Source organism: Echiichthys vipera (assembly GCF_963691815.1).
Source record: "Echiichthys vipera genome assembly, chromosome: 18".
NCBI classification, from domain to species: Eukaryota; Metazoa; Chordata; class Actinopteri; order Perciformes; family Trachinidae; genus Echiichthys; species Echiichthys vipera.
In genome coordinates, this window is record NC_139843.1 from 27158822 (window position 1) to 27185608 (window position 26787).

Sequence of the window (26787 nt, forward strand, 5' to 3'; positions counted from 1 at the left end):
TTTGTTAATATAGCTTTTATTAAAGATTCTACATATTCAACCTTTAACTTTAAATAAATGCATAACAGTGTGTTTCTTACAAGTGATAATCTTAACAATAAACTTGTTTATGTTTCCATTATTAACACTAATATAGTCTAACATGTTAATATAGGGTCCTTATTACCCATTAACTAACGCTTATTATAAGGACCTTAATATAAAGCGTTACTGGTCTGGTTCTCTCTGTAGTAGGTCTAAATAAATAAATCACTATTTGAAAACATATCCATTAGCGTATATTCACAATCAACCAGAACAACTGGGATTTGACTAGTTTAAGCATGAAAGTCTCTATAGAGATAGCTTTTGTGCCAAGTTGGACAGCAGTTTGCACAGATGGAAACAGATGGTTTTAATACCTGACAGCAGCATGTAGTCTTGATAAATCTCAGCAGCAGGAACTCTTGGCTTACAGTGTTTAACTGCTTCAGATATGGCCCTGTATGAGGAAGAAGGAGGGAAAATATTTTAAAACTTTCAAAAAGTGCATGAAATTTAACAAAGACATTTTCTTGTCATATAAAAAAGACAGTGACCTGATATGCCCTGGAGTGGTCCCACAACAGCCTCCCACAATATTCACGAGTCCATCCATAGCAAACTCCTGCACACAAAGATACAACTAAATCTTAGCTGCTGTATTATAAAACTATAAACATAGGGTTTTGAATTTCAAAATTCAGTTCAAAAGCTACTCTTTGTCAGTGTTTCTGTCCTGGTTTTATAGGATCCTGTCTCTACTTCTGTAGGCCTCCTGCTTGGCCTGACAAGGCTACCTGAGTTCAGCTCTAAACCAGGGTTTATTGTTTCTGTGTGTGCAGAAGGGTTTAATCAGTACACACAAAAGCTGATACAAGATGTCACAGAGTCATTTCACCCAGGTCTATAACTGCAGCGTGAAAAACACCCCCTAATTTCTCCCATGAGAACATAAGTACCTGCTTTGTTTAGAATTTTTTTGTGGCATTTTGCACAGGAACTATCGGGAGGGTAAGGAAGGAAATATTGGCAGGGTAAGAGATGTGGGCATGACGGCTTTGTGTTTGTTAGACTACCATACAAGAAAGTCTCAAATTTTCTTAGAATACTTTTTAGGCAGTGTTTAACACTTTTCTGTTATACTGTAAATGTGTTAAAACATTTGCTAAAAATGTGGGTGCCAAAGTCAACTAACACAACACAACACATCACATTCACACATCGAACATAAACAGGCAATTATGAGTTTATTATTATATTATAATACTGTAGCCAGAGCTTCCCCGTTGCTATAATTTTTCCATGATAACCCCTTTAAACTTAACATTGTCATCCCATGGTGATGTGCATCTTAACATACATCTTACAAACATTAGTCCTAAAAATAAATAATAGAATAGAACCTTTAAATTGGAGGCTGTTAATTCTGGGGTTTCGTCGTACCCCCCAAAAGTATTGGGAAGACCTAACAGAGAGAAAGAGAAGACAGATTACATCATTCTGGGTGCTCTGACACATGATGCAACATAAGTTAGACCACAGGCCAGTGTGTGCTTCAGCTGCCTTGAACCAACAGCAGAATAATCAATGAATAATTGAGTATGTTAACATGCACTAATGCCAATCTAAGCTTCCCTGAAATAAATCCAATCCGTGTCAACCCCTGGTGTTTTCTGTGGCAGTTGGTTGTGGTGGTGCTGAATCATTGGATTGCATTATATTGAAAGCTGATACTGAAGCTGTATATTGAAACATTTTGTCCCACAGTATGTAAATGTGTGTGTGTGAAAGGTTGGTCAAATGTTGCGTTTACCATGTTCACTTTTAATTATAATTGAATCCTTTATATACTAGGGATGGGCACGAGTAGTTAATTTCAAGCTTGAGGGATCACATCAATTCCTCGAGGGCCAATCGAGTACTCGTTTTTCAAAATCTATTTTTAGAACGCAACGCATTTTCCTGCAGGAATAATGATGTACAGCAATACAGCGTACCCAACAAATAACACTTATTCTCAATCAAAACAGTAACCGTTACACTTTAAGGATTGATTATTTCACAACCATAACTGGTTGTGCTTTTTTTTTGTATAATTTATTTTTGAGATATCCCTAAAGCAATTTCAGTCAAAAGCAACTGGAGTTCATGTACGCAACTGACAAGGCTGGGACTGGTCCAACTAACTGGTGTGGAGATTCAGGTACTCCAGCACACAAGAGCAACCTTTCACAAGGCTGATGATGTCACTAGAACCCTTTTTGCTCCAAGTGCCAACGACCGTCGTTGGAGTGACAGTCGTTGGTGGGAAGTAGGTTTGGACTTCATTAGTACTCTATTAAGTCTTAACGACAGTCGTTGGAGTCACAGGAGGCCATTTGTGAACAGTTGTTCTTTGAGGTTAGATTGTTGATTCTCCTGGGAAGGATTGAAAGGGCTCTCCTGTGTTGGGCCATGCGTTTATGCAGTGGTTGTTTTGTTTCTCCATGTAGAGTTCTTTGCATTCCTCGTTGCATTGAACAGCATAAACCAGATTGCTTTTGTGGGGGTGTGGTGTTCTGTCCTTGGGATGTACTAGTCTCTGTCTGAGTGTGTTACTGGGTTTGCCATTTTCACAAAGGTCCAGCTGGGGTAGTCACAAGTTGTGAGGGCGCCTCTCAGGTGCTTGCGTTCTTCCCCATGGGCCTGTGAACTAGTGGGTACGTTATCAGCTCTGTGTTGCAGGGTTCTGATAAATCCAAGCTTGTGTTCCAGGGGGTGGTGGGAGTCAAACAGTAGATATTGGTCTGTGTGAGTGTGTTTTCTGTATACCCCATTGTGGAGGCTCCTGTCATTCTCCATATGGACGTCACAGTCTAAGAAAGGCAAACTGTTGTCCTTGACTTCTTCGCTGGTGAACTTGATGTTTCGGTCCACTGAGTTTATATGTTATGTAAAAATTTGCACCTCTTTGGATTTGATTTGAAGCCATGTGTCGTCCACATATCTGAACCAATGGCTCTGTGTAATTTCTTAGGAGTTCAAAGCCTTGTCCTCTACCTCCTCCATGTATAGATTTGCCACAATACAGGATACTGGTGAACCCATGGGACAGCCGTGTTTTTGTCTGTAAAAAGTGCCATTAAACTGGAAATATGTGGTGTTCAGGCATAAATCCAGAAGTTGGATGTTGTGGTCTGGTTTGAGATTTGTTTGGTTGTCCTGTGTGAGCCGCTCTCTTACTTTAGCCAGAGCCTCCATGGTTGGAATACAGGTGAACAAGGAAGTCACGTCGTAGGATACCATGGTTTCATCTTGATCCATTTTTAAGTCTCGGTCTTTGTTCACAAAGTCTATGGAGTTTTGGATGTGGTGTGGGGTGTTTGGAAAATAACCAGGGCTTTCCTTCTTTCTTTGTAAGTGTTTCTTAGTCTATGATGTAAATCCTTGGTTCCTGTATGTTGATTAACACAACAGTCAAGCTGTGAATGAATGCTGGGGGGATTACGGAGAGGAGTCACATGGGGTGCAAATGGTGACATTTGGTAGTCGTAAAACACTGATAACATCCACTGGGGTCATTTTTATTACTTTGAGGTCTTTGTGTTTGTAAGGTGCTTTGATGTAACTGTATATATGCTGAAGTTACTTGGAGAGAGGCAGAGATCATTTGAGACCCAGTTGTTGGTAGAGTCTCTCCTGTATGCATGCAGTTTAGTATAGACATGATTTGAGAAACACTGAGGACTCCAGAGAATTTCTTTCACAGGTGTTGCCCACCAGTGGTGCCAGGATATTGGCTATGTGCTTGGCAATGTTGTCAGTGACCGAGTTTATGCTGCTGACAATGGGCCTGAGCGGGGCCCTTCTTTATGGATTTTTGAGAGTCCATATAAGCAGGGGGTTGAGTCCTGGGGGTAGAGCCTGTAATATTGTGATTTCTCAATGCCCCCTTCTTTTTGTAGTTGCTGGTAGGGTCTCGTTTCAGTGTTTCATAAGTGTGAGAGTCACACTTAGAGTAGTGCAGAGATCTTTGCCTGGTAATCAGTTGTATTGACAACAACTGTGCATCTACCCTTGTCTGCTGGAAGGATTGTGATGTTGTGGTCTTTGCTCAGTGCTGTTACTGCTTTTCTCTCCTCAATGGTGAGATTGGATGGGGGGACCTCAGCTTGGGACAACGCTGCTGACACTTTTAACCTTAGCTGTTCAGCCTCAGTTCCAGTAAGGTTGTTTTTCTTTATAGCAGAATCTGTAGCTGTTATCAACTCCACTATGGGTAACTCTTTTGGTGTCATGGCAAAGTTCAAGCAAACATGGCCCAACACAGGAGATCTAACTCCTCAGGTCTGGACTCTGCTGTCCACTTACATCTCAAGGAGAAAGCCCAATCCTTTGATGACAACAATGTCCACATCCTGGACAGAGAGGACAGATGGTTTGAAAGAGGAGTAAAAGAAGCTGTCTTCAATGCAAAAGTAGAGAAACCATCGCTAAACAGAGGAGGTCTGAGGGCGCACTCACACTGTCCGTCCGTACCGTGCCCCGTGCTTTAGGGTACTTGCCCCCCCTCCCTCTGCAGGCCAGGCCCGCTTGGACTCACACTGCCTGGGCCTCAGTGAAAGCTTCTTGCCTGCCTATACGTCATCACGGCGTAACACATCACACGCATTGATTGACGTCATCGCGATGCGTCGCTTTGTTTACAAATCTTTCCATAGACCTCTGAGTTTTTGTGCGTCTTGTCTGACTGTTTTTGAATATTTTCATCCGACCAAATCTGCAGTAAACACTCCACACTCCGCAGCTAAGCACGGTACGGTTGCACTCACACTGGTCAGACAAACTAGACTTTACCCGTGAAACCTGTTTGGGCACGGTACGGAAGGACAGTGTGAGTGTGCCCTGAGACACCACTTATCTCTAATTTACAATGCTGCCCTTTCATCCCTTCCCAGGACATTCAACAATCTAACCTCAAAGAACATCTGTTCACAAATGGCCTCCTGTGACTCCAACGACTTGTCGTTATGACCCAGCAGAGCACTAACAAAGTCAAAACCAACTTCCGAACAACGACTGTCACGCCAATGGCAGTCATTGTCACAAAGGGTTCCAGTGACATCTTCGGCCTTGTGAAAAGGTTGCCCTTGTCTGCTGGAAGGATTGTGATGTTGTAGTCTTTGTTACTGCTTTCTCTACTCAATGGTGGGGTTGGACCTTAGCTTGGGACAACGTTGCTGAATCTTTTAACCTTGGCTGTGTCAGCAAAGTGTCCACACCAGATAGTTGGACCAGTCCCAGCCTGGTCGGATGCGTACATGAACTGATGAAGCCTCTTGGATGAGAGGTGAAATGTCTTCCTCGACAAATAACCAAGTCCAGTTGTTTTTGACTGAAATTGCTTTGGGGATAACGATGACCTGGACAAGTGAGAACATTCACAGGCTTATTTGTGAGATAGATCTTGAGCATAACAGATATACAATACACCACCTAAATGAAGTGAAATTAATACACAGATTAATTTTGTGAAACAAGGTACTAAAAAAAGAGACAGTTTACTCCCAACTCCCAGAGAAGTACTAATTACATAGGGTATAATGTTTTTTTATATAGGTAATAATGGTAGTGAGAGTCTAACATTGGCCACACATGCCTTAACATGTACAAAGACATACAGTATGTATTCAACTGATGCATGTCAGACTATCGCGTCCCATCGATGCTGTCTGTCCACACTTATTCATGAAATGTGTAGAAGAAACTGTAAAATGTGCCTGAAAACTGTAAAATATCCGGTGCACCAGCAGACTACTAATGTGAAGAACAGGGCCGTCATTTCACACAAGTAGCCTTCTGCCCAAACCAGTCATACACAGTCTCACTCACACAGACACACTGCAGTGTGAGTCATTTCCTTTCGAGCTTTGTCTGAATGGACCTTATCTGGCCTCTTCACCTTCAACAACGCATTTATTTCAATTTCGTAGTGAAATGAGGTCGTGTTTAGATAATAAATAAAATAAATAAATAAATAATCATGTCAACTTCATGATCAGCTGTTCTCTGCCCATCGCGGCACTTTCAATGAGCGCAACAGGAATAAAATAGAAACAAGGTAGTATGCTGAGAGTGAAGCGGCCACACCACAGCCAGCAGAGGCAACAGGTAGCTTTAGGTAGCTTTTTGTTAAATGTCCATTGTACTTAGCACAAGTTGGCAAAATTGCACAATCTGATTCAAATCTGTTCAGAAAGGCTCTTTGACCTAAATGCTGGTATATATTTTCTCTTTTCGGGATATGTTTTGACATAGGGAAATACTTTCAATTTCACTGTTAAAATAATTAAAAATCATGCTTAACATGCTTTGGTTGATGACAGTATATACTGCAAGTTTTTCAAAGTTCCCAACAATTGACGAAGGCAACGTGGGTTTGTTTAGTGTCAGTGAGAACGTGGTGGAAGGCAGTGACAGCACTCCTGAAGTCTGGTTGTATTTTGGTTTTATAAGAGTGATGAAAATGGTCCCATCTGTAGAACATGCAGAAATAAAATTGCTGCAAAAGGCTGTCATGATTTTAATGTTAAAGAAAACAGAAAGTGCTGCACATTTTAGTTGTATTTACAAAACAGTGTGTATTAGCAGCTTTTGAACATTTCCAGCACATTTTAGCCATACCTAGATAACCATGATAGTTTTGGTCACAATAATCATAATATGTTTCATATCTACAATATATTAAGTGTAAGACTGAAAAATCTTTTTATTAATAAAAAATAATACATCATTTTAATTTAAAAATGTTATTAATCTCCCACTTCTAAAAGCTTTTTCAAAACATGACTATAATTAAACTCTGTATGTATGATGAGTGTGTGTTACCTGCATTGGGATAACAGATAATGAAAGCAGTGGTGCTTTGTCCTATGGCCTCAATGAACGGCCTCATCTCTTTTGCCCCCAATGCACAATTTAGACCAATACTGTAACACAGAGAGGGACAAGACCAGTAAGTAACTGGAGTTTAGATTACACTAACAGAGAGGTACAAGGCAAGTAAGAAACTTGAGTTTAGATTAATACACTAACAGAGAGGGACAAGACCAGTAAGAAACTGGAGTTGTGTGATGTACAGTAACTCACCATAGAGGATTAATGTGGGATACACTCACTACAAAGGCTTCTCCTGTCTGACCGGACAGAGTGCGTCCACTCCGGTCAACGATGGTGCCTGAGATCTATACCACGAGACAAGATGACAACAAGAACATTGACATAAGTCAACTAAGTCAACAGAACACATTCATCCCTGGTTTAGCCCTAAGACAGCTTTTATCTCACATTAGTCAGAAACTTCATTTAAAGATATGTTCTTAAGGAAAATATAGGAATAAAATATAACAAAAACATATTCCATTATAGACAGACATCGATTTTTCATTAATACTGTATACTTGTGCAAACCGAAAGACTTCACCCCAAGCATAAACTGTTATCAGAAGAACCAAAGAGATGAATAAAATATCACAAACATACAAATATAGGTTTTCTTTCGTAGCTCTTTTCAAACAGCAGGTCGATAGCAAACAAGGCAGCCTGTAGAGAGAAACATACACAGGTAAGACATCAATCCCTGTTACATCATCTAGTAACAGAAACTTAAGTTGCATTTAAAACATGTCCACAGAAAATGCTCCTTTCTTATTGGCTGGCAGGTGTATCACAGGAGTTCCCCTCAAAGGTTTAACCACCATTGTAAATTGGTCCAAAAGTAATAATAATGTATTATACTCATTAAGGTCGTCAAAAGTATCGAAACTTCAATACTTTTCAATACCACGTGTTTCAAAATAAAATTGCTACATCTGATAGCATTGAAACATACTGGAGCTTAAAAAAAATGAGTTGGATGATTTTTTTTCTTTTGCGATGGTATTGAGTATGATTTGTATTAATGCTAGTATTGTATTAACTGTAAGCAGTTTAAAATTCAACCTAAATACTTGTAAAGAGAATGAATTAAATCTCTAATATAGTGAGTGTCTAAAACTAATAATAGAATAAAAGTAGACAACTTTTTTGCAATGTAATAAAATTGAAATCCATACCACATAATCATGGCCACATCAAGGTACTGAGCCCCTTGAATGTTTCCTATTATTCTGCTGACTATAATACAAACCTCTCAATGAAAATTAAGGAAATTATGAATTAACATGTGTAAACTAATCAGATGAGAGATACCTTGGCATTGGCAGTATCAAAGATGGTTTCAACCAGAAGGATGTCTGCTCCTCCATCTAATAAACCTCTGATCTGCTCTGAGTAGGCTTCTACAAGCTCATCAAACGCTGGGGAAAGCACATGAACACAACACATTTCACTCACTAGAATGACATACTGTACGTTACATTTCTAGGATACATTTGCGAGTTGGTATCATTTGATAGACATTTTCACAGCAGACATTTGGAATTGTCATAGTAGGAAAAGTATAGGCATTATTAAAACACCAGTAGCCAGGGTTACCACACATTTTTATGGAGATAATTTCAAAACTTTTCCATGCCTGTTCACAACATATAATACAAGCAGGACTGTACGGTATACTTTATTCCCAATGTTAATTATTGTATGAAAATAAATGTCATCTTTTCTCTAATAGTTGGTGATGTTCATACTCACTTCAAACTACAGTCACAGCCAATACATTGTACTTTAGTATATCAGTCTGGCACAGGCTTTTAAGCATTACAGGTTAACAGAAGTGATTATACTATCAGTGTGATCTTAATACATTTGGTGATAAATTCATTTCTGCATGTCAGTTTAGAAACAATGCAGCAACCTAAGTATATAGCCTACAAACTACAAAATATTTCATGCCTCAAATATGCTTAAACCTACACTGGCCTGGTATTATTCAAATGTATCAGATTCAAATGATTCAAAACATCATTTCACCTATCTCTCGTTCCGGTTCCGGCGCTGTGTAAAGCGGCAGCCAGCAACAGTTGCTCTCTCTCCTTTCCGCACTTTTTTGCTATTTTATCTTATTTTACTGTCTTTTTATAAGTGCTTTTTCCTGTAAGTCGTCGTGCTAACCTTAGCCAACTATGTTTGTTAACTTTCTTACGTGTTTTTTGTCCGTTTGTCTCATTCTTGGGACTATTTTTGCGGACCGCGTCTCCGTCTGGACGCAACAATGCGGCGGCTCCATTGTTTACACCCATGAACAGCTGTTGTCGCTAGCACCAACGGTGCTAATGCGGGAGAGGCCTGAAATCCCCACAGAAATGAGGAGAAAGTACAGGGGATGTAAGGCTGGACGTAAACACCAGGAAAAAAAAAAGGAGATATAAACCATCTCTCCCTTCCATTACCATGGGGAACGTGAGGTCGCTGGCTAATAAGATGGACAAGCTGGCGGGCCTGGTGAAGACTCAGTTGATGTATCGTGTGAGCAGTGTGCTGTGTTTCACGGAGACATAGCTCCACGAGGACATCCCGGACTCTAACGTAACTGTGGACCGCTTTCAGACTGTTCGGGCGGACAGGAGTCACCGTGAGAGTGGCAAGAGAAAAGGTGGGGGACTTGCTATTCTTATTAACAACAAGTGGTGTCATCCTGGACACGTTACTGTAAAGGAGCATGTGTGTAGCCCGGACATTAAGCTGCTTGCCGAGCGCCTTACTACCTGCCGAGGGAGTTTTCACACGTGGTCGTTCTGGTTGTTTACATTCCTCCGACTGCAAACGCGGCGCGCGCGAGTGACGTCATCCACACCGTCGTCGCGGGCCTTCAGACACGGCACCCAGACGCATTCATTGCAATATCTGGGGACTTCAACCACATCACTCTGGCTGCAACACTGCCCACTTTCAACCAGTTTGTGGACTGTCCCACCAGGGAAAACACTGGACCTGCTGTATGCTAACGTTAAGGAGGTTTACAGCTCCACTGCCCTTCCTCCTCTTGGAAGATCAGACCACAACCTCATCCACCTGCAGCCCCTGTATAAGCCCCAAGTCCAGTGGCTTCCTGTGACCACCAGGACTGTGAGGAGATGGTCACAGGAGACTGACGAAGCTTTACAGGGTTGCTTTGAACTCACAGACTGGGATTTGCTCTGTAATTCAGATGGGGAGGACCTTGATGATCTCACGGACTGCATAACAGGACACATCAATTTCTGTGTGGACAGCGTTGTTCCTACAGTGACTGTACGCTGTTTCCCAAATAACAAGCCGTGGGTCACCAGAGAGATCAAGGTCCTGCTGAATGCGAAGAAGAGGGCCTTCAGAGAAGGGGACGGAGAGCAGATGAGGCAGGTCCAGAGGGAGCTTAAGGAGAGGATCCAACAGGGCAAAGACACCAACAGGAGGAAGCTGGAGCACAAACTCCAGCAGAACAAACAAACCATCTGGTAGCCAGACAGTAGGAGGTGGTACTGAACGTGCCAATGAGCTGAAACTGTTCTTCAACAGATTTGATGAAAGGGCTCTGGACCACCCCCCCACGGCTCCTCCACAACCATCCACCTCCAAACCTCCAACCCTGCTGACACCTCCCCCTCAATTCCTTCCTGATTTTGCCCTACCTGTCCCCTCCCCCCCTCCATCACCTCTCTCCACCCCCACCAACGCACACAGCAGACAGACCTTCACTGCAGAGCAGGTGAGGAAGGAGCTGTGCAGACTCCACCCAGGCAAGGCAGCAGGTCCCGACGGTGTCAGCCCGAGGGTCCTCAAAACATGTGCGATCCTGCTGTGTGGAGTCATGCAGTACATCTATAACCTCAGCCTGAGTCTTGAGAAGGTCCCTGTGCTGTGGAAGACATCCTGCCTGGTTGCAGTACCAAAGAAGGTGCGTCCCAGCACCTCCGAAGACTACAGACCGGTGGCGCTGACGTCGCACCTAATGAAGTCCCTGAAGAGGCTGGTCCTTTCACTTCTTCGGCCCCCTGGTCACTTCATCACTGGACCCTGTACAGCATGGGTGTCAAAGTCAAGGCCCGCGGGCCAGATTCGGCCCGCCAATGAATTATCTTGGCCCCCGGGATGATATTTGATTAGTATTAGAACTGGCCCGCACGCCACAGCCGCCTGCTGGTGTTTCACGCAAAAAACTACATTACCCACAATGCAACGGTAGCCCGCGAACTCACTGTAGCGCCGCAAGTGGGCCGCCCCGTCTTCAATATTCTTAGGCATTCAGGGCAGATGTCAACGTTCAGCACCCCCCCCCCCCCCCCAAATAATGGCTAAACGGAAGGTGGACGATGAGCACAGGGTGTTTTAAGCTTGGTGGGAGGCAGAGCACATGTTCACGGAGGTAAAAGGCAAAGCTGTGTCTCTTTATCTTGATATTAAGGAACATGTTTTATTTTTGAAGGACATTTTCTTTTTTGCTGTTTGCCTGTTGAAAATGTTTTCCTTGAAATAACTAAGGTCATAAGAAAATATTGCTTTATTCATTTCATGTACAGGACATGTGTTTTCTCTTTGAAGGAAGTTTGATTTGGTCTGTGAGCCTGTTGAAAAATGGATGGTGATAGAGGATGCTATCATCTTCCTGCTCAACCGTGCCTTCGCCCACCTGGACAGACCGGGAACCACAGTGAGAATCTTGTTCATGGACTTCTTGTTTACAAGAAGGGCCAGTGTCGTCTATATTTCCTGAGGAGGCTCCGGTCATTCAATGTTTGTAACACCATGCTGAGGATGTTCTATCAGTCGGTGGTAGCCAGTGCCATCTTCTTTGCTGTTGTGTGCTGGGGCAGCTGACTGAGGGCAGCAGACGCCAAGACGATCGGTAAGATCACCAGGAAGGCTGGCTCCGTCCTGGGGGTCAAACTGGACTCTTTGGTGGCGGTGTCTGAGAGGCGGATGCTGTCTAAACTGCACAGCATCCTGGACAACAACTCTCCACCATCTGCTGACTTCCAGCAGAAGCACCTTCAGCCACAGACTCATTCTCCCCCGGTGTAATACTGAACGCCCGAGGAAGTCTTTTCTTCCGGCGGCCATCAAACTTTATAATTCATCTCCCCCTGGTCAGGTAAGGAACAGTGGAGACACTGTATTCTGAAAAATGTCACTTTGTCACTTTATATCATCAATGCACCACTTTATTCAGTTGTACTGTCACTTACTTCAGTCAGAAATGCTGCTATACTTTACACTGTCACTTTATACCACCACTACATCACTTATTTTGTGGTACTGTAACTTACTGCTGCTACACTTAACACTGTCACTTTATATCACCATTACATCACTTTATTTAATGGTACTGTAACTATCTGCTGCTACACTTACTGTGCTTTAGGACATGCTGCTACATTTCACTGTGGTTTACTGTAACTAACTTCAGTATGAAATGCTGCTACACTTCACTGTTCCATACTGTCACTTAGTTCTGTAGGAAATGCTGCTACATTTTTAACACTTATAACTTATCGCTCCTTCTCACTTATTCAGTTTGTACTTATTTCATTTCAACAAGCTGCTAAACTGCACGCTGCGTATTGTTGTATATTGTATATACCTACGCTTAACCACGATGTCTGTTGCACTCTGTCACACTTAGTTCATTGCTTGATTTATTTTACGTTAGCTTAGCTTTATTTTTTATTTGATTTATGTTTTATGCTTATTGTTACTCTGACCCTTTCCCACCTTTGTATTGAAACTGTTGCAAAATAATTTCCCTCGGGATAAATAAAGCTTCTTGAATCTTGAATCTTGAATCTGGCTGACATGGAGGAAGACGGAACGCAGGGAGAAAAGAAACATATGTGATGGTAAACAAACCATCATGCATCAACGCTTGGAGCTACGTTACATCAACCACTGCAGAAAATACATTTGGCGTTAGGTTACATTATGTACGAGGGCCAATCGAGTTTTTCCAAATCTATTTTTTTCTTTTTATGGGGATACCTAAAAGTCTAATCTATGAGACCAGAACAGACGTTGACAAAACAATAAAATGATGTTTGTAAATTCTATTACATTTTGAAAATTAAATGAATTTTGATAAACACCTACTTAGCAATTATTTAAAGTGTGTATACATTTTTTTGGGACACCCTGTATATCTATAATCCCTTCCATGTTCCCAGGCACTTCCCAGTCATACTCTTTGATCCCTGAATCAGTCACTTTACATTGTGAAAGTGTGAAGTCATCTTACTGATGTTCCTGAAGTCAGGTCTCTCCACAGACGGGGATACTGACAGGGTCCTGTTGGTGGGACCCATTGCCCCCGCCACATAGCGTTTACAACCTGAAAACACACACAGATTACAGTTGGTAACACACATGAGGAAATCCCGGAGAGTAAGGAATTGTACATTTATCTACTGATGGTTATAGAATTGAATTCAATTTTATTTACAGTGCCAAATCATAACAAAAGTTATCTCAAGACACTTTACATATAGAGTTGGTAAAGACTACACTATGACTTAATTATGATTTACAGCAGACCCAACAATTCCCCCATGAGCAGCAACAGCAATCTTGTGAACACAGTGGCAACAAAAACCTTCCCTTTAACAGGCAGGAACGAACAGACCCAGCTCTATGGAGGACGGACATCTGTCTGCACTGGTTGGGGAGACGCTAGGTTACATTATGTGGAAGGTTATACACTGATTGCTTATCATGGCTGCTATACTAAAAAGGGCAGGAATGGCGGCTTTAACATTACTCCTAATAGTAAGTTGAAGGATGACTTTCCATTTTCAGTTGTCATTAGAAAGGATCAGACTAAGGATTATAACTTTGTAAAAACTTGGATTTTCTTTGGTGCTGTTATGTTAAAAATTCAGCTGACCGGTTTGTTTGGTGACATCATTGGCTGCCCTCCTTGCCAGCTCTGCAGACGCTCTGTTGAGACGATAAGCCTGCATGACAGACAACAACACATATTTCAAAGCAAGAAACAAGCTTGTGACTTTATTTTTTTTATGGCTGTGGAACTGGAAATAGGCTTATCTTGTTACTGGGGAACTGTATGTAAAAAGTATCAGTGTATCACTGTAGTATTACAGAACATATAATGCTGAAAAATTATGCTTGGGGTGATTTCAAAATTTTGTCAGCAACTGATTAATGCTCGACATACAGTACTATTTAACTATTTAATTTATTTTAATGTATTCTTTATTTTCTCAGTGTTCATTTCTAGAATACATTGACAACGTAATGAATTGTATATACAATAGGTGCACGAGCGCACACAATGAAAATGGCTGTGCACCGACGCTCCCCATCCAACCTGATGGAGATTGAGAGGTCATGTATAAGGAATAGCAGAAACTGCCCAAAAATAGGTGCCAAGCTTGGGTGGGTTTCTTAGACATTACTTTGTTGCCAAGGATTTTCCAGAGATTCTCAATGGGGTTTAGATCTGGACTCTGGACTCACCATTTCATGGTTTCAAGGAACTGCTTCACCTGTTTTACAGTGTGACAGGGGACATTGTCTTGATCACTGCAGAGTGGCCTTTCACTCCAAAAAGTCTTAAGCGATGAGACACTGAGTGCAGAGACAGATCCTTGCCCTGTTCAGCACTGAACTGGCGACCAGCTCCAGCTGCAGAGTTGAACTGATTCCCCATTGAGAGTCTTCTCATAATCCTGTCCTCTGGGCCCAGTATTTCAAAATTTGTAATCTGGATCAGAATAATCCGGATAATGAAATCCTCCTTTTCTCAGTCATGGATCACGGTGATCCTGCTGACTTTATCTGATTATTTCAAAACACAGGCAGGGTGGATCACCGTGATCCCTACCTGGCCGGATACGGATTTCCCAATCTCAAGTCTCCGCCTCCGGGATCTGAAACATGGTGGACTACTTCATGAAAGGAGTAGCAGAGAGCCGACTTTCACGTCAAAAGTGTAAGTTAACCGTCGTCTATTGTGTAGCGGTTTTAATATCATACGAACGGCGACCAACACATCATGCAAGCCAACTATTTCAATTGTCACCTTATTAAAAGCAGGCCGTGGAGATCTCTAATTGAGACGCGGCCGTGCTAACGGGAGCTAACGCGGCTCCATTGACTTGTGTGTAAAGCAGCTAGCGGGCTATCATTAGCGGCTATCATTAGCGTCACGTCATTTGCAACACGGCAGATTTACAGTATAAGCAGGCTGCATTGTGTACAGACCTGCTCAGTGCTTAGAAAACACAACGCAACACAGTTTGAGTATTAACTACAAGGTTTGTTCAGAAGGTTCAGAATGCTACAGTAGCCTAATGCTGGTGATGATATCATGTTTTTGTGTAGGCTACATAAACACAATTTGGGATTGTGGATTAAGATACTCATACACCTTCTACCACTCACTCCACTCACAGCCATGGACCACTCAGCTACAACAGGGTGAGTGCTGGAAATCCTTGAAAATGCTTTAATTGTATTGATACATTTAAGACTTTCAAGTAATTGGAATTTGAATAAAGTGCTTGAAACTGCTTAAATTTGTAATGGCATTACTTTCATGGTATTGGTCAGTGACACAATTAGAAACATTTCTTCATCCTAATTCCTCTCCAACATAATTATGATAATTTATAAAAGGATCTGATTTGATGAAGTAAAATAATCAATGTGTAAAACACTAACTGAAATACATTGCTACATGTTTTAAAATCACATTCAAGCTATATCCAAATATTTTAAAGGTGCATTTTTAAGCTTGAAGCCACTTTGTCTTCAATTAATCAGATGCATGAAAATATACCTTGAAAATGCTTGGAAAGTGCTGAAATGTGCAGCATGACATTAACACTGACACAGAAAAAATGTGCACATTTTTCTTTAATCATTCAAGTGGAAAAATAAAGATTAACCATGGCATTTCTCACAGCTCTTCCAGCAGGACCATCAGGCTGCTGCGGTGGTGGAGGCAGCGGATCGGGGACTTCTGCGCAGGGAGGAGGTCCATCAATGGGAGCCCCAAGTGGCACTCTCCTCGTTTGTGCAATGTTGTGGAGCACAATGCAGGCACAGATGACGTGACAGGCCTTCTGTGGCTCCACACGGAGATAGTTCAGGCAGGCAAATCTGCGTTTTATCACGCCATTCAGGCGCTCAATTGTCCCTCTTGTTGTGGCATGGACACTGTTGTACCTCTGCTGAGAGTCATTGGTGACAGTAGCAAAAGGGGTCATCAGCCAGGGTAGAAGGGGGTAACCGCTGTCACCGAGGAGGATGCCATCTGGGGCGGCCTGCTGGAACCTTTGAAAGAGGTGGCTTGACCTCAAAATACGGGCATCGTGTACAGACCCAGGCCATCTTACGACACAGTTGGTGACAATGAGGTCAGCGTTCCCCACAAGCTGCACGTTAATGCTGTGCCGGCCTTTTCTGTTGACATACTCCCATTCCCTGGCATGAGGTGCCTGAATATGCACGTGAGTACAATCAATAACACCAATACAATTGGGCATCCCCCCCAATGAGAAAAACTTCCTCTTGGTCCTTGCCATGTCGTCTTCATTTTCAGGCCATTTCACAAATTGACCCAGAAGATTGCTGAGGGCAGATGACACTGAATGCACCACATGGCCGACTGCTGACTTTGTCACCGCCAGTCCATCCCCAATTACCTCAAAGAAGGAACCACATGCATAAAACCGTAGCGCTATAAGCACTTGCTCCTCCACAGTCAAGGCATGGCTCCTCAGGGTGGCACGTTCAAGGTGAGGATGAAGAATATTACAGATGTAAGTAATATCATCTCGCCCAAATCTGTATCTTGCATAAAGCTCCTCATTTGAGTAATGCTCGAGCAGGTTGGGGCGCTCAGCATAATGCCGTGGCCTATACCTTCTCCTTTGCTGTCGGTGTCGGTGTACAATTGCTGTCATTGTCTTGTCAACCAATCGTGTTCAGCTGAGAACCCAATTTAAGCCCTTACTAATGAACCTGGGATACTCTCACACCTGAAAGTAACGAGACTGGCAAGGTATAAAAGAGTGACTGGTTGATCAACCTCCAGACACCATGGAGGCCCAAAAGAGTAAGGGATTGAACTTTACAGCTGCTGAAACGCATGCGTTGCTGGATGGGGTGAGGTCACATTATAGTGTTTTGTTTGGCACTTTCAGCACCCCTGGCCAGACCAGTGTGTCTGCAAAGACCAAAGGCGAGATTTGGGCTGCTATCACAGCCCAAATAAATGCCACTGGCAGTGGCCAACTACGGTCGGTGGAGCAGGTCAAGCTTCGGTGGAAAAACTTGAAGCAAAAGGCCACCAAGGACCAGGCGGAGGCGAAAAACCCCCAAACAGGGAACAAGCCCTTCAAAGGTAAGACTTAACTGTTTGTCTTCTAAATTCCCATATTATGTTACATTAATGGTACAAGTACTAATTTCATGTCACTTTTGTGAAGCACTATGAGCTACATGTCTTATATGAATGTGCAATACAAATGTTCTTGTTTATTTCGTAAAGCTGGAGAATTCTCAGATACTGTCCTCGATATACTTGGAGGGGAGAGTTCCCATGCCCTCCATGGGATTTTGCCAGCCAGTGTGGGGGAGTCTGACCAGCCACTCAACCTTTCAGCTGACTATGTGCTGCTCACACCTGTGCCATCAACACCATCAAGTGCCAGCATTGCTCCACCCGGTCCACCATTGGTGAGAGCTTGTTTTTTTTGCATTTCACTACACTGTTTTAAAGCTTGGTTTTAGCTTTGCATGTGACCAATAAACTTATCCATCTACCACATCAGGCACGGGGGCCAGAGCCAGAGCCAGCGCCAGCGCCAGAGCGACAGCGACGGAAGAGGCATGCCGGGGATGAGGAAGCCTATGAGAGGCTCCTCAAAATGGAGACCGAAAGGGCAGTCAAACAGACTGAACTGGCCAAACGGCAAATTAAGCTGACGCTGCTTCAGCAAAAAGAGACAGAATTAACAATCAAGCTGTTAGAGAAACAGCTTGACATTTGAAAAAGCATGGTCCTTAGTGGTCACATTATTTTTTGTTGGAATAAAACTTTGTTTGGACCCTGCATTCCTTTGTCTTTCTCTGTTTTGGTACATGCAAGTTACAATGTTTGGTGAACTAGAATTTGAGAAATAATTGTAATTTTATTTACAGCAGTTTTACAGTGTGGTCAAAAATTTTACATGCTTTACATTTTTTGATATTACTTAAATTACTTGTTAGAAGTACAACACTAACACTTAAGTGTAACAAACATCTTGAGTAACAATATCTAGGAGAAGTATGCGCTGAGAGTTTGTCAATCCAAGTCAAATCCACCTCTGAGGTGGGATTCAAATGATCCTGAAATTTTGGTATCAAGTTGATCCAGATATCTGACTTAACTTTTGAAATACCCAAATCAGCCTTTTATCTGGATTCAGGGGAGGATTGGATTACCAGAGCTGAAACCCTGATCTTCAGGATCAGGATTCTCCTGATCTGTGTTGAAATACCCAGTTTTCAGATCAGATATAGATTTAATCCAATCCGACCAGGATAATCCTGTCAGATCACGTTTGAAATACTGGGCCCTGGTGATTTTGTTTTACGTGGATGACGGGCCTTTTTGAGGGACTTAAATTAATCTGTGTCCTTGTAAAGTTTCAATCTTCTTGAAATCACAGACTGTGAACGCCCAACCACTCCCTGATGGCTGAGAGGGTCATCCCTTTGGCCTTCATCTGGACAACCTGCTGTCTCAGGGTTTCAGTCCCCTTAGAGCAGCTCGCTATCTCGCAAAATAACCAGGAGTGCTGCAGATAAATAGGGTGTGTCCAACAATGAAAACAATTGTCACCAGGTGCCAGATTACCACCAATAACTGGGAGGGATCTGAAAGTGTTCTATAATTTTGATCACTGATTTTTTTCACAAAATAAAGATTTTTGTTGAAGTGCCTTGGTTATTTAAAAAAGCATGCTAGTACAGCAGTGGTATAGCCACAGCTGATATTCTATCAAATTCTGAACAATAAAAAATAACAGTATTTCAGAATAAATACTTTGTTCTCTAATTTTTATCTCCACTGTATTCTTTAACAAAGTTCGGCTAGATTAATTAATTAACTTTACAGAGTGACATCGGTGCACAATCCACATCAAAAAGGTTTATTTTCATTCCAGCTCAAAAACTCACTATTCTCCATATCAGTAATTGGTGCATTTTCCCCTCTAAAATCAGTATTGGTCTCGAAATTCCACATTGGTCAGGCCCTATCTCAGCCAACTCTGCTGAGTGCAAGGAGGATGTTACCGTTTATGGTAAAGACAAGCCCAAAGTCACAGAACTAGGTGAAGAGTGTACAGCTGCATGCAAAACCCCAATTCACAAGAAGTTGGGACGTTGTGGAAAACATAAAATAAAATAGAATTATTTGCAAATTCTTTTAAAGCTATATTCATTTGAATACACTACAAAGACAAGATACTTAATGTTCAAACTGATCAACTTATTGATTAATTGCAAATATTCAATCATTTTGAGTTCCGGCGCTGTGTTAAGCGGCAACCAGCAACAGTTGCTCTCTCTCTTTTCCGCACTTTTTAGCTTATTTACTGTCTTTTTATTAGTGATTTTTTTCCTGAAAGTCGTCGTGCTAACCTTAACCAACTATGTTCGTGTACTTTCATACATGTTTTTTGTCCGTTTGTCTCATACTGGGGACTATTTTTGCCGACCGCGTCTCCGTCTGGACGCAACAATGCGGTGGCTCCATTGTTTACACAGCTGTTGTCGCAACAACGGCGCTAATGCAGGAGAGGCCTGAAATCCCCACAGAACTGAGGAGAAAGTACAGGGGATGCAAGGCTGGATGTAAACATTGGGAAAAGAAGAGGAGATATAAGCCATCTCTCCCTTCCATCACCATGGGGAACGTGAGGTCGCTGGCTAATAAGATGGACGAGCTGGCGGGCCTGGTGAAGACTCAGTTGATGTATCGTGTGAGCGGCGTGCTGTGTTTCACGGAGACGTGGCTCCACGAGGACATCCTGGACTCTAACGTAACTGTGGACGGCTTTCAGACTGTTCGGGCGGACAGGAGTTACCGTGAGAGTGGCAAGAGGAAAGGTGGGGGACTTGCTATTCTTATTAACAACAAGTAGTGTCATCCTGGTCACGTTACTGTAAAAGAGCGTGTGTGCAGCCCGGACATTGAGCTGCTTGCCGTGAGTCTGCGGCCATACTATCTGCCGAGGGAGTTTTCACACGTGGTCGTTCTGGTTGTTTACATTCCTCCGACTGCAAACGCGGCGCGCGCGAGTGACGTCATCCACACCGTCGTCGCGGGCCTTCAGACACGGCACCCAGATGCATTCATTGCAATATCTGGGGACTTCAACCACATCACTCTGGCTACAACACTGCCCACTTTTAAGCAGTTTGTGGACTGTCCCACCAGGGAAAACAAGACACTGGACCTGCTGTATGCTAATGTTAAGGAGGCTTACAGCTCCACTGCCCTTCCTCCTCTTGGAAGATCAGACCACAACCGTATCCACCTGCAGCCCCTGTATAAGCCCCAAGTCCAGCGGCTTCCTGTGACCACCAGGACTTTGAGGAGATGGTCACAGGAGACTGATGAAGCTTTACAGGGCTGCTTTGAACTTACAGACTGGGATTTGCTCCGTGATTCACATGGAGAGGACCTTGATGATCTCACGGACTGCATAACAGGGTACATCAATTTCTGTGTGGACAGCGTGGTTCCCACAGTGACTGTACGCTGTTTCCCCAACAACAAGCCGTGGGTCACCAGAGACATCAAGGTCCCCCTGAATGAGAAGAAGAGGGCCTTCAGAGATGGGGACAGAGAGCGGATGAGGAAGGTCCAGAGGGAGCTTAAGGAGAGGATCCAACAGGGAAAAGACACCTACAGGAGGAAGCTGGAGCACATCTCCAGCAGAAAAATTTGAAGGACGTGTGGAGCGGAATGATGAGCATCACTGGCTATAAACCATCTGGTAGCCAGTAGGAGGGGGTACTGAACGTGCCAATGAGTTGAATCTGTTCTTCAACAGATTTGATGAAAGGACTTTGGACCACCCCCCCACGGCTCCTCCACATCCATCCACCTCCAAACATTCAGCCCTGCTGACACCCCCCCCCCCTCATTTCCTTCCTGAATTTGCCCTACCTGTCCCCTCCCCCCCGCCATCACCTCTCTCCACCCCCACCAACGCACACAGCAGACAGACCTTCACTGCAGTGCAGGTGAGGAAGAAGCTGTGCAGACTCTGCCCAGGCAAGGCAGCAGGTCCCGACGATGTCAGCCCGAGGGTCCTCAAAGCATGTGCGACCCAGCTGTGTGGAGTTCTGCGTCCCAGCACCTCCGAAGACTACAGACCGGTGGCGCTGACGTCGCACCTGGTGAAGTCCCTGGAGAGGCTGGTCCTTTCACTTCTTCGGCCCCTGGTCAGCTCATCACTGTCCCTCTACAGTTTGCCTACCAGCAGAAACTAGTAGTGGAGGACGCTATCATCTTCCTGCTCCACCGTGCCTGCGCCCACCTGGACAGACCGGGAACCACAGTAAGAATCTTGTTCATGGACTTCTCCAGTGCGTTCAACACCATCCGGCCTGCTCTGCTGGGAAGTAAGCTGACGGCGATGCAGGTGGACCCTCCCCTGGTTTCCTGGATTACGGATTACTTGACGGGTCGACCACAGTATGTCAGATTGCAGGAAGGAGTGTCTGACACTATGGTCAGCAGCACTGGAGCTCCACAGGGAACTGTTCTTCCCCCCTTTCTGTTCACCCTGTACACCTCAGACTTTCAGCTCCTCTCTGAGTCCTGCCACCTGCAGAAGTTTGCTGACGATTCTGCAATTGTTGGATTTGTCAGTGAGGGGAAGGAGGAGGAGTACAGGGGCGTTGTGGACTCCTTCGTCGACTGGTGTGCAGCTAATCCCCTGACTCTAAACGCCACCAAGACTAAGGAGCTAGTGGTGGATTTCCGCAGGAGTAAATCTGCCCCCACACCCATCTCCATCAACGGCGTGACTGTGGATGTTGTCCAGGATTACAAATACCTTGGAGTATACCTGGACAACAAACTGGACAGTAAGATCATCAGGAAGGCTGGCTCCGTCCTGGGGGTCAAACTGGACTCTTTGGTGGCGGTGTCAGAGAGGAGGATGCCGTCTAAACTGCACAGCATCCTGGACAACAACTCTCACCCTCTCCACCAGCTGCTGACCTCTAGCAGAAGCACCTTCAGCCACAGACTCATTCTCCCCCGGTGTAATACTGAACGCCGGAGAAAGTATTTTCTTCCGGTGGCCATCAAACTCTATAATTCATCTCCCCCCGGTCAGGTAAGGAACAGTGGAGACACTGTATCCTGAGATAATGTCACTTTATATCATCACTGCACCACTTTATTTAGTTGTACTGTCACTTATTTCAGTAAGAAATGCTGCTACACTTTACTGTAACTTCAGTAAGAAAGGCTGCTACACTTCACTGTCACTTTATATCACCACTACATCACTTCATTTAGTGGTACTGTAACTTAGTTCTGTAGGAAATGCTGCTACATCTTTAACACTGTTATCACTTATCGCTCCTTCTCACTTATTTAGTTTGTACTTATTTTATTTCAATCTGCTGCTAAACTGCACAGTGCGTATTGTTGTATATTGTATATACCTACGCTTAACCACAATGTCTGTTGCACTCTGTCACACTTAGTGAATTGTTTGATTTATTTTAGGTTAGCTTTATTTTGATTTGATTATGTTAGCTTATTGTTACTCTGATCCTTTCCCATCTTTGTATTGAAACTGCACAATAATTCCCCTCGAGATAAATAAAGCTTCTTGAATCTTGAATCTTGAATGATTCCTGCACGTTTCAAAACAGCTGGGAGGAGCAACAAAGGACTGGGAAAGTTGAGGAATACTCCAAAAAACCTGTTTGCAACAGTCCACAGGTGAACAGGTGAATTGGAAACAGGTGAGTGTCAAGCGAGGATGGAGCAAGGTTCACCACTTTGGAGCAAATAGTCCAACAATTTAAGAACAATGTTTCTCAATGTAAAACTGCAAAGAATTTAGGGATTTCATCATCTAAAGTCCATAAAGGAAAGGTGATGTAACACAGTGGTCAACACGTTCCAAAAAAGCTGGGCGTGTTGCAGGCATCAAATTCAAAATGAGTGATTAGCAAATAAACAATAAAGTTTATCAGCTTGAACATTAAATATATTGGCATAGTGTATTCAATTGAATATAGTTTGAACAGGATTTTCAAATCATTGTATTCTGTTTTTGTTTACGTTGTACACAACTTCTCAACTTCATGTGAATTGGGGTTGTGGAAATGTTCAGCGTGTTCTAGCAGTGTCAGACTCCATACCATGTGTTCCAGTCCATAGTCTGCCTGGGCGACAGAGGTGCTGCTGAATGTGTTGGTCTCTATGATGTCAGCACCAGCCAGCAGGTAGTCCTATAAACACAAACACTGTGGATTATCAAGATGACATGTTTGTCAAATTGTCATTCTACACTACTTTGAGCAAGATAAACATGACTCCATTCATTTGTATTGAATTGGTGGCAAAAACCCTTACAACCACAACACATGAAACTGAAATTAGCTCATGGCTGATATCACAAAGTGAGCCAGAGTAGTCTGGGTGAACAGGACCTTTACGTTTTCCTTGGATCAAGTACCTTGTGTATTGTGTAAATGATATCAGGTTGTGTGATGCTGAGAAGGTCGTTGTTGCCCTTCAGTGAAAGAGGGTGCTCTTTAAACTCAACCCCCCTGAAATCTTCCTCTTCAAGTTTATGTTGCTGGATCATGGTTCCCATACCCCCGTCCAGGACCATAATCCTTTGCTGCAGCACTGCTCGCAGCTCAGACTCTAATGGACATCCGCTTCCTGGAAGGAAAATAAAGGGAGTTTATATTTACCAGGGATATTACAGTTAGACAAATGCTTCAAAGAAGAAAACAACAAGCAGATGGCAAATATACGTTAATGAAAAAAAAAAATCTAATTATAACATAATGGGAGAAAATAAAACCACCACTACTTCTTGACCCTTTTTTTTCGGTGAAACTGCATAATTTCAGACATTGGTTAATTCTGATTGGGCACGATTGGTCTCAAATAGTACTTATTAGAAATAATTAAATTGATATGTAATCTGTACCCATCCTGCAGAGTTCCCATCTAGCGAATGTTGGGAACCTTTGATGAATGCTTCAAGCTAAAAGAGCTAACAGCTTTGGAAACCAATATCATTATTTAAGAAATCCTAAAAAAAAATATACCAGTTAAACATGATATATATATGTATATGTTAATGATTAAACAATCCCTTAGATCTGATTATTAAAAAATAATGACCAAGATACGAGATAAGCAGGACATTTCAGTGTAAAAATAAACTCTGCAGTGCTCTATGGTGAACAATTTATGTGATGAGGCACTGTTTCTCAGTGGTAGACCAATATATCTGTGATAAAATAATATCTGTCTGTCCAGGCTCCGGTCTATCCTGGTCTCCCACCCTCTCTACAACACACTGGTCCAGCAGAGGAGCCCCTTCAACAGAAGACTCCTCGCACCCAGATGCACCACAGAAAATCTTTCCCGTCTGTGGTCATTAAACTATACAACCCATCCCTAGGAGAGTCTGTCACCTCCTCTCTGTAATTCAGACTCAACCACAGACAGTCTGTTCTTTTGTAAATTAGTCTGGTATTTTTGATCTTGTATGTATTTCTTAAGTTTTTTAGAATATATGTTTTCGGCTCTATAATATTTGTTGTTTGTATATCTGGAGTTTTGTAACAAAAATAATTTCTCCCTGGGATTATTAAAGTATTTCTGATTCTGATTTCCAGATATATGGACCCAGCTGATTTATGCTCTATACGGCACTGGATCCACAGGTTACACACCTTTTTTTTCTTAACTTACCAGACTGGTCTAGCTCTTCTATTATTTGCCTTTGCTGGTACTGAGGTATTCGGTCAAAAATGCCATATTAGATTTTCTCCACATTGCCCAGCTCTAAATTACATAGTTAAATGTATGGCCTACCAAACAGGAAAAACTCAATATGATGGATTCATCCAAACAAAAGAAAAATAATATGATAACAACAATAATAACAATGCCTGGTCAAAAATTGTTAGTTGCATTTCTCTTTTTCCCCCATTATGAATGCAACTATGAAGAGAGAAATTAACTTGTGTTTCTTTTCCAGGTGCTGCTTCAGTGCTTGAGGTAACCCTTCGTGCACATCGGTCTACAGACCTGAGCACTGAGCCTCACTTCACTCATTTACAGAGTATGTTACTGGAAACTAAGTTGACGTTATACTGCTTACGGTTACATCTTTCTTAACGTTTAACTTATTCACCTTCCTGCCCCGTCTTGTTGTATAAGTTACTACTAAAGCTAACTCGAAACAAAATACGCTGTGTATTCACCAGTTACATGTCATAATAGTTGACTCCTATCACTCGTCACTCATCCACGTGGTGTCACAAGTGGACAGCAGCGACTTCAGTGGGCACACACAGAGCATTACAGGCTTAGAGCTAGCTGTCAAAGCTAACTTAAGAGCTTATATTTACCCGCTTGTGAAAAGGATTGAAAGACATTAGTCGGAGCCATCTTGTGCAGAGTCAGCCTTGTGAACAGCCCTACGGTCCGTCTGAAGCGGTTAATCCTGCTGCTCAACCTTTCACTGCCAACCCACTCGATTTTTCTCCGGAGCCTCTGGAGCTTGAGGTCCACCCCCGCGGTAACAGCTCCACTTCTTCTGTCTTTCTTCTGTAGTTAAGTAGACTACACACAGCTATGGCTTATTGCTGCCCCTACTGTTTGTTATTAAGACCTTTTGCACAATCCTGTTTTGTGAAGATAATCCACCAATTTTCGTTTTAACCACAGCCTGTATTCATTATACAGTCTATGGTTTTAATTTAAAATACTTAAAAAATATTGTATATATTGTTCCTGTTATTCTATACATTTTATATTTCCGTGTTTATATTGTTCATATTTTCCTAATTCTTTTTTATATTTTCGACAATTTATTGTTACTTATTGATGCTTATTCTATCTGTGCTATCCCCTTTGCTGCTGTTATAAGCAAATTTGCCCTTAGTGGGACTAATAAATTAATAACTTATCTTATCTTAACTTAACCCAGGAATCCAGATTTAAAAACATGTGCATATTAAAAACAGTTTCCCCATCTGCTCTAAGTTTCCTGAAAAGAGTCCTTCTTTGATACAGTATATTTTACCTTCAGCCTAGAGAGATCCCACATGTCATCACTGTTGTTCTGTACATCCCTCCTTCTGCAAACCCGACAACTGCCTGCAGCAACATACACACCACCATCTCCAGACTCCAGACTCAACACCCCAGTGCCCTCATCCTCATGTCGGGAGACTCTAACCACGTCACCTTGGATAGTGTTCTGCCGACCTTCCAACAGTACGTGGGCTGCCCTACCAGAAAAGGAGAGGACTCTAACATTAAGGGTGCATACATCTCTACTTCTCTCCCCAGGGCAGGTCAGATCATAACCTGGTTAACCTCAAACCCTGCTATGTGCCTCTGGTGAAGAGGCAGCCTACGACCACAAGGACTGATAGGAGGTGGTCTGAGGAGGCTTATGAGACACTGCAGGGCTGCTTTGAAGGGACTGACTAGCCAGCACCTTGTGAACCGCACGGGGAGGACATCGATGGGCTCACTGAGTGCATCACAGACGACATTCATTTTTGCGTGGA

At 42.9% G+C, this 26787-nt stretch overlaps 2 protein-coding genes and 1 long non-coding RNA gene across 4 annotated transcripts in view; 1 reads left to right on the top strand and 2 right to left on the bottom strand.

The window, feature by feature from the left end:
* Nucleotides 1-25746, bottom strand: part of mtr (5-methyltetrahydrofolate-homocysteine methyltransferase) — a 69968-nt gene extending 44222 nt beyond the window's left edge. For both annotated transcript variants that reach the window (XM_083932154.1, XM_083932153.1), the window contains exons 1-12: nt 25618-25746; nt 23697-23908; nt 23380-23469; nt 13850-13919; nt 13205-13297; nt 8251-8357; nt 7543-7602; nt 7150-7244; nt 6889-6989; nt 1425-1486; nt 579-646; nt 402-481 (exon numbers count right to left, since the gene is read on the bottom strand). In XM_083932154.1, coding sequence (XP_083788280.1) covers nt 402-481; nt 579-646; nt 1425-1486; nt 6889-6989; nt 7150-7244; nt 7543-7602; nt 8251-8357; nt 13205-13297; nt 13850-13919; nt 23380-23469; nt 23697-23908; nt 25618-25657 — 1078 coding nt within the window. In that variant the 5' untranslated portion in view covers nt 25658-25746. The remainder of the gene's footprint in view (nt 1-401; nt 482-578; nt 647-1424; nt 1487-6888; nt 6990-7149; nt 7245-7542; nt 7603-8250; nt 8358-13204; nt 13298-13849; nt 13920-23379; nt 23470-23696; nt 23909-25617) is intronic.
* LOC310961298 (putative nuclease HARBI1) lies at nt 15852-16895 on the bottom strand (the record flags this gene model as incomplete). Its single annotated transcript, XM_083933321.1, has 1 exon — nt 15852-16895. One exon carries the CDS (start codon nt 16893-16895, stop codon nt 15852-15854), a length of 1044 nt encoding a protein of 347 aa, XP_083789447.1.
* On the top strand, nt 17109-17878 carry LOC310961021. The gene is made up of 3 exons (XR_014593617.1): nt 17109-17335; nt 17483-17670; nt 17766-17878. It is a non-coding gene; the product is annotated as an uncharacterized lncRNA (long non-coding RNA).
* Nucleotides 25747-26787: the final 1041 nt, after the last annotated feature.